This window comes from Oryza brachyantha, chromosome 6, assembly GCF_000231095.2.
Source record: "Oryza brachyantha chromosome 6, ObraRS2, whole genome shotgun sequence".
Classification (NCBI taxonomy): Eukaryota; Viridiplantae; Streptophyta; class Magnoliopsida; order Poales; family Poaceae; genus Oryza; species Oryza brachyantha.
This window is the reverse complement of record NC_023168.2, coordinates 2,567,934-2,580,931: the sequence shown is the minus strand read 5'-3', so window position 1 is coordinate 2,580,931 and position 12,998 is coordinate 2,567,934. Positions and strand designations below refer to the sequence as shown.

Below are 12,998 nucleotides of genomic sequence, written 5' to 3'. Positions count from 1 at the left end.
GAAGTGATATAATTCATGTTAAACTATCTTGTTAAATTTCTTCATAATTTTTTATAACTATTCAGATGGCATGCAAGCAATAGAAGTACGTACGCTCGTGTGCTAAAAAACTGCTTCCACTGTACCACACCTATCATACACAGGCTATATCTTGAAGTCCATGTTACAGCTATCTATAAATCTATAGCCCACTACTCTTTTCTCTTATCTCGTTAAAATATATTTTCAGTCAACTTATAGCCTGCTATTATACATGCTCTAAGCCTCTCAAGTAACAAGATCATGGACACCATGAACCGTAGGCGTAACTCATGCCCATCATCAGGGCCCTGGGCTTGAGATCCCATATCCTTGGAGGGGCCTTTGGACAAAGACAAATATGTTTTGGCCTCGTGGAAATTAAAACGATACAACATACTAGGCCCATCTGGTTCATCCATTTATCGCCCAGTATCTCTACTGTAAATAAACAAACCCTTTTTCATCACATAGGAAGCTCAAGTGATGACTTGCTGCTAGTGTTAAAAAGTTGTATGAAAAATTAAACGCGAAGCCACATCTTAGATTTATCCAAACAGTATGGTTACAAACAACTCCAGAGCCCTGACGGTTTCTAGCATAACTTGTTAAGCGTAATAGTTTAGGCTAGACTTCTTCTTAGCCTGCACCTGTATTATGCCTTCGTTGAAGTCCTCATGAGTCACCTGCGCAAGAAACAATCAAGGTCAGAGACCACAAATGAGATGTTCCTCCCAAAATCGCCATCTAAGAATGCCAGTTAAGAGTACCACGATCTCCAGTGATGAAATGATAAAGAAACTAAATATGTTGTGGAGAGAGCGCCTACTAAGAACATCCACAACAAGCATTACAAAATAAAAAGGCATCGGAAAACTATTTCCTATGAGCAGAAACCACGATCTGGCAAAACAACAAGGGGCGTGTAAGGACATATTATATGTTGAGTGATACCACAAAAGAACAGCCACTATAGGCAGACAGGCAATGTGATTGAATGCATGGCATTTAACTTGTGGCCTCTGTGATAGGGAGATGTTTTAGCCAGTTTTGCAAATGTTCATATATTATCTTAGAGAAATTTTATGGCTCTTGAGAAAGTACCTAGAGGTACCAAATGTAAAGTTTTGAAACCTAGTATCTCAAGGTACCTTCTCAAGAATGGTAAAAAAGCTCATTATCTTTATTTAGTTGATTAGTTTCCCTTCTCAATCAGGAAAAAAATGAGTCCAGAAACCAAATACTTGTGCGGTTTTTTCCCTCGCTAAATAGCTGGTAGGATCTCAGGAACATTTGAGGGGATTATAAGAACAAAATAGGATGTCACACCTCTGTAGCATCTCGCCGCAGTGCAAGCATACCAGCTTCTACACAAACAGCTTTCAGCTGTGCTCCATTGAAATCATCTGTTGACCGAGCTAGCTCTTCAAAATTCACATCTGGATTTACATTCATTTTTCTTGAGTGAATCTACAGGAAACATACATTAGTTAAGCATGACTCCCAGATATAGCAAACAGATGAATAAACTTCATCAAAATTCTGCAAACCTACTTGCAATATTCTAGCTCTTGCTTCTTCAGATGGATGAGGAAACTCAATCTTTCGATCCAAACGACCAGATCGCATCAAAGCAGGATCAAGAATGTCAGCGCGGTTTGTTGCTGCTATAACCTGCAAGTTAACCAATAATACACCATCAAGTAGATGAAACGATTGGAAACAAAACAAAGTAATGTTACCAATATGGTATTGATAGCTCGATGAAATCATTGCAACATGGAATGTTACATTATATTCTGGATAGTTTATTAAGGCTGACTTATTAAGTCTGTTTAAAATTCCAGATGATGTAGTAGAATCACAACAGAATGACTGCCTATATCATTATAAACATAATAATAAAACTATAATGGATGGTTCAAGAAAGAAAAATAAACATGGATGAGTCTTTTCAACATGTTACTTAACAGAATCCATTTTTAAATTGGATCAAGAGATTGAAAAGCTCAATAGCTAAGCTAAATCATCAGGGCAGGGATAATTAGGACACGCAGCAGCTTGCAACCAAGTAACAAACATAAAAATCCTAACCTTTATCCGCTCATCACTGCTGAACCCGTCAAGTTGGTTCAGCAATTCCAACATAGTCCTCTGAACCTCTCTATCACCACTAACTTCACTGTCATAGAATAAAGAAAATTGCTCAATAAAAATTAAGAATAAATATTTCATTTTGTTTATGCTAAAGGCAAATGAGAATTCTATATTCAAAATATTATGCAGAAAATTAGAATGTCCTAGGCTTTGAAATAATGCAACACAAATACCAGGGAATAAAATCATCATACGAAACATACCTGTCAAACCTCTTAGTCCCAATGGCATCAATCTCATCAATAAAAATGATGCATGGAGCTTTTTCCTTAGCAAGTTGAAAAGCATCCCGAACAAGCTTTGCTCCATCACCGATAAACATCTGGGCAGGCCACAAAAATATCATTATTCCTCCGTTTAAAACTATAAAAACAAGTAAAGAGTAAATAAAATAGACTTCTGAAGACAAGGCAATAGTTCATATGTGATTCTTGAATGATGAAGGTAAATGACCACACAACCCAATTGACATCTGTGTGATGCCACCAAACAATGATAAATCACATGATTATTGCCACCAAACAATGATAAATCACATAATTATTGTCACCAAACAAATATCAACATGGTCACAAGAAAAATACATAGTAAAACTCAATGTAGTTTGTTTAAAAAATACCTGGACTAATTGTGGACCAGCTAATTTCAGGAACGTCGCATTTGTCTGTGCAGCACATGCACGTGCCATCAGCGTCTTCCCAGTTCCAGGTGGTCCATATAAAAGAACTCCTTTTGGGGGACGAATGCCCAACTTTTGGAAGCGATCTTTGTGTGTCATTGGCAAAACAATTGCCTCCACAAGCTCTTGAATCTATATTCAATAACGTAAGATGAAAAGGATGAGAGAATGGAAATGCAACATGCTTGACGCGTTAAGTGATGCAAATTACTCTATTATTCCCTGAAGAGCTGGTTGTCAATATTTATCAGACAGAACCTTGAGCTTTTAATGTTTACTGAGCAATTTACCTGCTTTTCAAGACCTCCAATATCATTGTAATCCTCAGTGGGTTTTTCGTCCACCTCCATTGCCTTTACTCGTGAATCATACTCTGATGGCAGTGTATCCAGTATAAGGTAGCTGTCTTTGTTTACTCCAACCAAATCACCAGGCTTGAGTTTATCAGGGTCAACCAGCCCGATCACAGGAAGGAATATAGTCTGCAACCAAAATAGGAACAAAGCAGATTCTACAAAAATGAGTTTGATCTCTCATTTTCTTGAACTAAAAGTCATGCTTAAGCCTAAAAAAAATAGATTATTTCACTTGTTTTAGATCTGGATCTCAAACAGTTAAAAGAAATTTCAGGCAGACATCTGGAAGTAAACATGCGTCAATAAAAGACTCACAATCCCATGCAAAGTCAGACACTATTGCATCAAAGCAAAGACATTTACTGACTCTTGCTGAGTGACAGGCATAAATTGGTGTATATAACAGTTTTTTTTACAAAAAATCCAACCAACTACACTTGCTTCAACATATTCTTATTTGCAGTTATATTCCTTGTATAGTTACATCTCCCATCCAAACTATTCCATTCCAACACAACTGATTTCAATTGCTGATATTGCAATAACACTTATGTGAGGAATCCTATTATTTGGTCAGATTTAATTATTTGATGAAAAAGGAAGCACCTCGTTCATATAATGTAAAATCTAGGAGCTAAAGGAATAGGCACACAAACTTTTTTTGTTCTTACTTGTCTCGTGGAAGTCTTCAGAACAACACATTTTCCTTTCCTTTGTGAGTCTAGATCAATATTAGCACCATCCTCTTCAGCTTCATCCTCGGGGTTCATTTCCAAAATCTAAACAGTTGAGAAAAACAGAAACCATATGGTTACAATACTCAAATTAATCCAAAGAAAAAAGGTCACATAGATAGAGAAACAGCAATTGCTGGTAATAGCACGTACTATCACACTGCTGAATCAATAAAAGAGATGTAGCTTTACAATGCCCAAATTAATCCAAAGAAAAAAGTCACATAGATAGGGAAACAGCAATTGCTGGTAATAGCACATAGCTATCGCACTGCTGAATCAATATAAAGCTTTAGATTTAAATACTTAATCTAGGATGCACCAAACCATATTGCAAACCAAGGAGTGCAGATTATTCAAGTGGATCGTAGGTACTAGCTTATGCAAATTTACGTTAATCTACTCAGGGTGAACTTATTCAGACATTGAAGTTCTTGAGTGTTATGAGTATTGAAATACTTAGACCAGTAATCAAGTTGCAACACTATTGGGTATTAGTATTTCTGACCAGATAAAGTCATTACAGTCCTACAGAACAGAATAGATCAAAATCTAGTAACTTGAGAGTTGTTACTGCTGCAAATACATGCTACCACATAGTTAATGAGAAGGAACCAATAGCAGAAGCAAAATTAAATGGGCACAGTATGAACCAAGTCATTTTTTAGAAGGAACTGTGGATCTTCTGAGCACAACTAGATAAGATAGGATAATGATGAGCAGAATCAGGATGAACCAGACCAAAAGCAATTCATACCGAATTGACCCAGGATAAAGCACCAGTAATAACACACATAAAAGGATTCTCCCCTAACCGCAATACCCATGATCTCAGATTAAACTAAATAGCCAAACCCGCTACAAGACGCGATCTAACAAACTAGGATTACATTTGTTTTTCCATTTTTACCTCGACGATGTTGCCGACGAGGTAGGGAAGCTGCTTGTTGAGCTTAATCTTCTCCTGGTTCTCCTTGATCTTTTCCTTGTACGACTCCAGGTCCAAGTTGCTCCGCTGCAGCTCGTCCTGCGCACCGTCACACGCACACACAAACACCAGTCAGACAACCCGAAACCCTAACGCCGAGCGTAGATTCCAAACCGGCGGAGGAGGCAACTGGCAAGACTCGGAGGTTTGGGGGGGATCTAGGGTTTGGGAGAGAGAGAGAGAGAGAGAGAGAGAGGAGGGGCGGCTTGCCTTGTGGACGCGGATCTCGTTGTCGAGGAGGCGGGTGGCCCGGACGATGTCCTCCGTGGACATGGAGGCCAGTTGGTCGTCCTCCGCGTCGTCCACGGCCATCGCCGCCGGCGGGGGAGCCCCGGATGACGCCATCGCCGGTAGGGTTTCGGCCTCGCCTCGCTGTCGCTCTCGCTCGCGTCGGGAGAAAAACGGCGCTCGGCACGCACAGCGGAAGCGGAGGCCGCGACTGAGGGGGTGTTTAGTTCGAATGAAAAAAAAAACGAATTTTACGGATGGCTTGTAAACCTTGACACGAATTTTTTAAACCTAATTAATTTATCATTAACGTATGTGGGTTACTATAACACTTTGGCTAATCAGGTACTAATTAGGCTCAAAATATTCGTCTTACGATTTCTCATATAACTGTGCAATTAGTTTTTCGTTTTATCTATGTTTAATATGTTCAAAGATTCGATGTAATGTTTTTGGGTAAAAATTTTTGGAAACTAAACAGCCCCTGAGCTGAGTTGCCGGGGAGAATGGGATACACGTGTACTTTTATATAAGGTATACGCCTTGGTACACGTTTTACCCGGTTCGATTCAATTACTGTATAACTATATATATAATTATTGCATACTTTATCTGTATTACTTGAAATGATCTCCTATCGCATGGAGTATGCTATCGTCATTGTAAGGTGCATCTTTAGATCACAGGAATTTCAGACGAAACAGTTCAATTCCTCTAATTTTTCCTCTGAAAATCCTTCGAACCGAAGAGGCCCGAAATGTTTTAAGTTTGGTGAATACAATTAGTAGTATCCACCCATATTCTCTACTACTTAAATACGAAGTTATCCTTATGCGACCAAACACACATTTCTCTATTACTTAATAACGAGGTATGCGACCAAACAACATTTTTTTTTTGCTACTTAAAAGTCCGTAATGGACACTGCGTCAATTGTACAAAAAAGAACTTGAATGTTCGAAGTTTGATCTATATGAACAATTTTAGGTGGATTTTTTTTATTTCTCTTGTTAGCAACCATGAAAATAAAAGAGCTGGACGATCAGAGTGACAAAAAATACTCAAAAATACTCAAATAACCCAAAACTTTTCGCATGTGTAAGAATTTTATATATTTTTTCAGGAATACAACAATTTTTTCTTGTAGACAATCATACGAGCGTATATGTTCGTGACATCAGTCTATCATTTTCTTTTAAGCGTTTCCAGTATTAATTCTGGTTTCCTACAAACTTTGCTTTCCATGTAGTGCGATGAGAAGGCACTAGTATCCTTTTTAGAACTAAAACCTACTGGAGGAACTGTACTTTTACCAGGTTCCCTTGGCTTCATTGAGTACTTCATAATCTTCAGCCTCTTTCTCCCTAGACCCACAGAGATCTTAAGAGATTCATCACTCTTCACCTTCGGAGATTCATCATTCTTCATCTTAAGAGATTCATCATTGTTCTCCATCTCTGACCTTGGGTGTTTGAACTTCCTCCAAATGTCAATTTCTTCGACTGCAATGGCGTTGTGAGGAGCACAAGGATCAGTAAGATCTTTTCTGCTCTCCATTGGTAATTCATCTAGGTTCGAAACTGAGCATGACGAATGCTGCAAGCTTAAGATGTCAGATCTTGATGCTCTTCAAATTGATGTAGTTGCAACTGAAATGGGACGATGTGAGTGGTTTAGTGCTGCCTGAAGTAACACTAGCTGCTTTTGAAGGAAGGAACTATCATTGATGAGCTTGCTCATCTTTAGGCACGTGATGATCTTGAACCAGAGCCTCTCAAGCTGATCAATGATTTCTCCTTGTAGCATTTCACCGTACAATGTGCTAGATAAAAAGAGCCATTCAGTAAGTTGCTCTCCAATAATCTGCAAGAGGATGAGGCAATGTTTTTAATGCAATTAGCACATAAGATGTCATGTGCCTCGTACAAAGAGGATGCCACAAACCTCAAAGAATAGAAGAATGTCTTCCTTCAACAGGAGATGCCCAGCAAACGTAGATAACGATGAAAAAACCCTGCCGTATAACCAAAAGTAAGAGAGAGAATGTGATGCATACCGAACTGAAGCAGATTCCTGCTACTGATTAAATTCAGGTGTTTACCTGCTCATGATCTGGTGTTGGGAATTTGGATTTGCTTTGACAACAACAGTTGACAGTCCCATAAACCTGCATATGTCATGAATTTGTTGGAGGTTACTAAAAAACATCTTGAAATCATCACGATCCTCTTATGCTATGCAACATAAATTACAAGTATTTATTGTAGTATAATTCAACATACCTGCTAATAAGCTTTAAGCAACTCAGGACGAGGCTAGGTTGGCCACTTACAGCAGGCTCTTCACTTGTTTCTGTCAGCTCTTTATTGGCATGGTTCAAAATATGACCACTCTCTAACAATCCACTAACTAGTTCACCAAGAGCAGAAAGGAAAGCGATATTTTTAAACTTCTTATCTGAACAGTACTCAAGGTTGGCTTGGAACATGGAGATGTTTTCATCAATTATGCTTGAAACAAATCCACAAAAGCGCTCTAGGAAAACCTTGTGGGCAGCCTCTGGACCATGATTGGAGTTTGCACAAATGGATTTAAAAACCTCAATAGTCACTTCCACCTCTAGGTCATGTGTCAAAGAGAGGTATGACACAGAAGAACTTTCAGCATCGCAAAGAGTAGATTTCTTTCCATGCATTAGGAAAGCAAAAAATGGATAACAGAAGAACTGATAGAGTACATCTTGGGCACTTATGCCACAGATGAATTTTAAGTGAGGCATAGTTTGCTCGCCCAAGTGCTTCGCAATTTTGTTCCACACCATCAACCATCTCACTCTTAGCCTATTATCTGTCAGATGCATGATCTGCTTATACATAATAGAAACAACAGCATGGAAATTGTCTTGGAAATTGGCTAAGCAAATAACCATAGCCAATTGTTCAGCATCTCCATGCGAGAGTTCTCCAGTAAACTCTGCTACAACTGATAGAGTAAGAGCAATCATGTAAATTGCTGGAGAAACCATATCCATGTAAGATTGTGACTTGATTCCTAGACATGATAAGTTTGGGCTGCATTCTGCATATTGCATCTCCTTTATGTGTTCGATGTCTAAGCCTATCAAATAGGTTCCAGAAGACAGTAGGCAATGATCCAATTCCTCCAAAATAACTTTCACAAACTGAAAACCAAATTGCAGTAACACTGAACAGTTGTTGCTGTTTTGCTTTCCTACAAGATCCATAAACACCTTCACAAACTTGCACACCTTAGCAATGCATTTCAGAGCATTGTCATAAGAACAGTTTGCTTTCCAGTCAAGCTGAACTCCCTGTACAAGCAACCTGAAAATCTGTGTTGCAGAATCCATAACAGTCACCACGATTTCAAGAGTCATATTATGAAGTAGTTCTGGATTCGCAATAGAGCCAAGGATCTCCAAATGAAAATCAAAGCAAGAAAGATCCCATGGTAACCATCTGATACGCTGACCATCCATCAAGCCCTTCAGATATATACAGGATTGGGATAGCAAGTTCTTATTCAATGGAATGGGCAAATTCTCTTCATTTGAGGTCATGTTTTGAACTTTTGCTGAAATAAATCCATGAAACAGATTGACACAAAATGAATAGAGTGGCTTATTCTTAATATCAGGTCCAATGGAGAAAATTATTTTGAGTATGGGCCCGAAAGCAGCCTCTAGAACAGGTAAATGGTTTATCAGATCACCAAGTTTATATAAGAGGTGATGCCATGTGCTTAAGCAGGAGGAACTTAAAGCTATATTACGACTTCTTGACAGAATTCGACTTAAAGGCATCATAATCAGCCTTATATTTTTCAGCTGAGCATTTGCATCTGCTCTGGATTCAATAGGAGAAATTTTAGTTTCTGGAACCGGAGTCTCTGAAGCCAGAGGAGGAAAAAATGCATTCACCAAATTCCTCCATGCAACCTGTAAACTGAAAGTATTATCATATTACAAGGGACAGATCAGTAAATAGAGAACAATTTTACTTGATAAATGAACAATTTAGCTCACCACTGTGGAAATCTGGACTTGTGTATCAGGATCAATGAACATCTGCTCAGGGACCTTAAGGATTTTATTAAGTAGAGGTCTATTATCCACTGCATGTAAGCCAAGTAAGGATATGTACCATCCCCATGACTTCACTGCTTGAACTTTCTTTACAGGATCATTGAGCATATTCAACATACGAGAGAGCAGAGAATGCTCAAGGTCTGAAGCTACTGCCTACACAGCAAGCGTCAAACAAAATTAAGTTGAGAAGCTGTCACTCCATATAGATTCGAAATGGAATTTTACATTGGCAAGTAACATGATACAAGTCAAATGCAGCATAGAAACAATGAGATGCATTAATATGATGTATCTAAAAAAACAAAAAAAAGTAATATAAAAATTCACATGTAATGCTACATAAACATGTAACAAGAAGTGGCGTTGACATGTGCCAGTCTGCCAGATATATATTGGCCTAAATTAATAACATTTAGTTTGCTTTGTACAAAGATTCTACAGCATTTCAGGCCAAATAGTATTGCAGTTCATTTCAGTAGAAATACTACGAAGATAGGACAATATAATTTTTTGTTTGCCCACAAAGTTTTAACAACTCAAGGTGAAATGTTTTTATTAGAAATTCTCAAGTGGTTTGTCACCAAAAAAAAAGGTCTCACTTTAACAATGAAACACCATTATGTTACCATTAGCACATTCAGAATACGATAATCTTTTCAATTACCTTCGAAAGAGGAGATTGTGGTGGTAAAACAACAGATGACACCCTAAGCAGGCATCTTTCTGCCATATCCCTTTCCCCCTTATCAGTACTCAAGAGTCTTCGGTATATCGGTGGAACCCATATGCTTGATAGTTCCCTCATTCTTTCTGGATTTTGGCACGTAAGTTTAATAATAGCCTTCACAGTTTTCAAAAGCAATGTTAGTGGTATTAACAGCTAACACATGAAAAGAAAAGAAAAAAAGCAAATTTTGACACTCATGACAAATGTGCTCGAATTTCCCCCTTAGATGATTGTCTAAGTGTCCTCATATTGAGGATGGGAGCTATAAGAAATGGAATCAAAAAATGGTTTTTATTTAATAAACTCACGTGTTTTTCCTTAGCATTATCAATGCCAGTACAAGAGCTATATGTGCTGGTGTAGAATAAAATTAATTTAAAAATTTACAGAAAAACGACAGAACGAATGAATTAATTAGTAACCTAATGCTCATCAATTCATGCGGAAAATCTGCAAGGCTGTCTTGGTTTATAAGATTTTTGCAGGGTTGCACGTCAACTCCAATCAAAATAGAAAGCTTATGAATGCCATCGATTAATTACTCATTTATTGACATCAAGCTACAATGCAAAGCAAATGTTAGCATGACTTGTTTGGTATTAGCATGTAATAATTCCTAATTGATCTCAAGTATACAAGAATCAGATGCTCAGAAGATAAACTTATTGTGTAACTGCATATCCAGACTTAGTAATGAAATAGGAATCAGTTCAAGTATGAAGTAAACCTGAGCAGCCTCAAATGTTGTAGACAAAGAACAAAATGGATTGTCAATGGCATGAACAATAGCAGTTAGCAAAGAAGTTGCTGTATCATCTAAAATCACTGCCTCCAATTGTTGCACAGAGATGCACCAGACACCCAGATTACAAATAGCCTACAATACAAATTGGTCATTTAAATAGGATAAAATAAGAACTTGATTACCAAAACCATAGCCAAACTCTCCATGATAATATTGAACAATAGAAACATTTAAACATAGAAGGATAGAAAGTGAGATCAACCTTCATCTGGGTGGTCAGGATTAGCTGTATCAAGGTATGTAATAATAACTGAGCCATCTGCCCTGCAGGATTTTTAAAAAAACTAATATCAAGAGTGTTCCTTCAAAATCAAAAAGTTAGAAACATTATCAATCATGTGTATGAGCACATTGCATCAGTTGTGAGGAGTAATTGGCTGGTTAAGAATGGCAGAGATAGTGGCGAATAAGATAGCGATGATAAAATCGGTCAGACAACTCCTTTCATCGATATACATGAAAAGAACCTTATTAACACTAAAGGAGAAAATTGAGAATTGGCAAATTTCATGAAGGGTCAGTTTCAACATGATAAAACTAGATCAGAGGAAAGTCAGTCTGGCCAAGGATGCAATTGCTGCCGTGCGCTTTCCTCTGCTGGTATCCAGTTCAGACAATCCTGGGCAGGGCGAGGGGTGGGATGGCACCTTTGGCCTTTGATCACTGCCAAGAATCTGCTTTTTAATTATGTTGGTTGGCGCTTTTCGTTGGAACTCTGACGGTGGTCACATTTCTGATAATAGAAATGGGAGTTCACACCCTTGGTTCAAAAAATGGAGGATGTAACTGTGGTCATGTATATATTGTCAGAATTCTACCATCTGAATCAGTCTGAGTTATAAAGTATAATTTTAAATTAAATAACCTAAAATATCAATAGGACAGGGCACCAGTAGAATGAACAAGTTAATGCCTATAAGTATCAAATCACCCTGGTGAAATTCAAGCTCAGGTTTTAGGGGCCTATTCCATAAACATAAATCACTTCACAGATTTCGTTTCATTAACCACGATCACACGACTGTAGTGTACGAACCACGCCGAATCAAAACAATTTTACATCACATTTAGTCAACAGCCCCAAGTCTGCTGAACCGAAACTGCACACTCCACTGACGTCTGACGAGCTGTGGATAATAGGGAGAGGAAGGTACTCTACCTGAGACGGTGGAGACGAGGACGGGGTGGTAGAGCGTGAAGCCGAGGCACTTGAGGGCGGAGGCGGCGACGGCCTCGTCACGGTCAGCGGCGTCGCGCAGGAGGATGGGGAGGAGGACGGAGGGGGAGGCCGCGGCGAGGTCGGCGGCCGCGGAGGGGTCATCGGCGCAGTCGCGCTGCAGGTGGAGGAGGCGCGCGTACGCCGCGGCGCGGTCGGGCTCGGCGGCGATCTCCGCCACCTGCCGCTGCACCGACGGCGGCATCGCAGCGCAGCGCGGCGGCGGAGGGCCTAGGGTTTCTACTGTTTTGGCGCGAGCGCGAGGCGGCGGCGCCATTCGCGCGCGCGCGCCCATCATAAATTCAGGGGAGGTTGGCGGGTTCGGAAGCGGAAACTCCAAAATACGCTAACGTACTAGGGAAAGCGTCTTTTCATGCCGTTGGGCCTGCCTTTACATTGAGGCCTCGTTTTCATGGGCCCCCGCTCTGGTTCTCATTTACGGCTTATCTGCATATGGCCCCATCTCGCTGCCTACAGTTTAAATTTTAAAATTTAATTTAGCATTGATGTTTAAGTCAAAGAAAACACAAATATAAAAGTTTTAACTGGTATGTTGTTTGACGTATTTTTCGCATTTGGCTAAATGATGGGACCCATAGATGGATTAGGATAGGCCAATTCAAAGGTTTGTTGGCTTTCTAGACGTGGCAGTACAAAAAAGTATCGAAACTTTTTATTATATATATTGCATAAAATATGGACGGTACAAACGGGAGTAAGATGGTCTACTGGAGCCAATGAGTTTAAGGTTATTGATTCGTATTGAAAAAATTGTTTGAGATGATCCGCACCGCAGCAATGATAAATTTACATGGTTCAAAGATAGATTTAATCGTTGTTCAATATGATTTTCATAAAGTGCAATCTACTTTTTTTAATAGTTAGTAACACTGTTTTTATTTTTTTTTCTCTTGTTGCAGATGAATCATGGCTCATCCTAAACAAAATAGTAATTTTTAAATATAATCATTTATAGGTTGCT

General features: G+C 39.0%; 2 protein-coding genes across 2 annotated transcripts; both read right to left on the bottom strand.

Moving 5' to 3' along the window:
• Positions 1 to 361: 361 nt before the first annotated feature.
• LOC102719120 (26S proteasome regulatory subunit 6A homolog) lies at positions 362 to 5,371 on the bottom strand. The gene is made up of 10 exons (XM_006655779.3): positions 5,143 to 5,371; positions 4,855 to 4,971; positions 3,882 to 3,989; positions 3,145 to 3,336; positions 2,795 to 2,986; positions 2,379 to 2,497; positions 2,113 to 2,200; positions 1,573 to 1,692; positions 1,348 to 1,488; positions 362 to 704 (listed from the first exon to the last, which is right to left on the bottom strand). The coding sequence occupies exons 1-10, from the start codon at positions 5,275 to 5,277 to the stop codon at positions 627 to 629; spliced, it is 1,290 nt and encodes a 429-aa protein (XP_006655842.1). The 5' UTR covers positions 5,278 to 5,371; the 3' UTR covers positions 362 to 626.
• An 875-nt stretch (positions 5,372 to 6,246) lies between these two features.
• LOC102713644 lies at positions 6,247 to 12,272 on the bottom strand. Its single transcript, XM_040525548.1, has 9 exons — positions 11,960 to 12,272; positions 11,003 to 11,064; positions 10,723 to 10,872; positions 9,933 to 10,109; positions 9,206 to 9,421; positions 7,443 to 9,118; positions 7,262 to 7,327; positions 7,105 to 7,174; positions 6,247 to 7,023 (listed from the first exon to the last, which is right to left on the bottom strand). The coding sequence occupies exons 1-9, from the start codon at positions 12,219 to 12,221 to the stop codon at positions 6,790 to 6,792; spliced, it is 2,913 nt and encodes a 970-aa protein (XP_040381482.1). The 5' UTR covers positions 12,222 to 12,272; the 3' UTR covers positions 6,247 to 6,789.
• Between the last annotated feature and the right edge of the window lie 726 nt (positions 12,273 to 12,998).

Bases quoted from the DNA above. Each gene is read 5' to 3' on its own strand.
- LOC102719120 (XM_006655779.3), bottom strand. From the start codon at position 5,277: ATGGCGTCATCCGGGGCTCCCCCGCCGGCGGCGATGGCCGTGGACGAC. The intron at 2,201-2,378 runs GTATGTTTCGTA...ATTCTATGACAG, and splicing joins GGGACTAAGAGGTTTGACAG to TGAAGTTAGTGGTGATAGAG. The intron at 1,693-2,112 runs GTTAGGATTTTT...GTTAACTTGCAG, and splicing joins GCAGTGATGAGCGGATAAAG to GTTATAGCAGCAACAAACCG.
- LOC102713644 (XM_040525548.1), bottom strand. From the start codon at position 12,221: ATGCCGCCGTCGGTGCAGCGGCAGGTGGCGGAGATCGCCGCCGAGCCC. The intron at 10,873-11,002 runs GTTGATCTCACT...TTTGTATTGTAG, and splicing joins TCCTGACCACCCAGATGAAG to GCTATTTGTAATCTGGGTGT. The intron at 7,328-7,442 runs GTATGTTGAATT...TGACATATGCAG, and splicing joins TGCTTAAAGCTTATTAGCAG to GTTTATGGGACTGTCAACTG.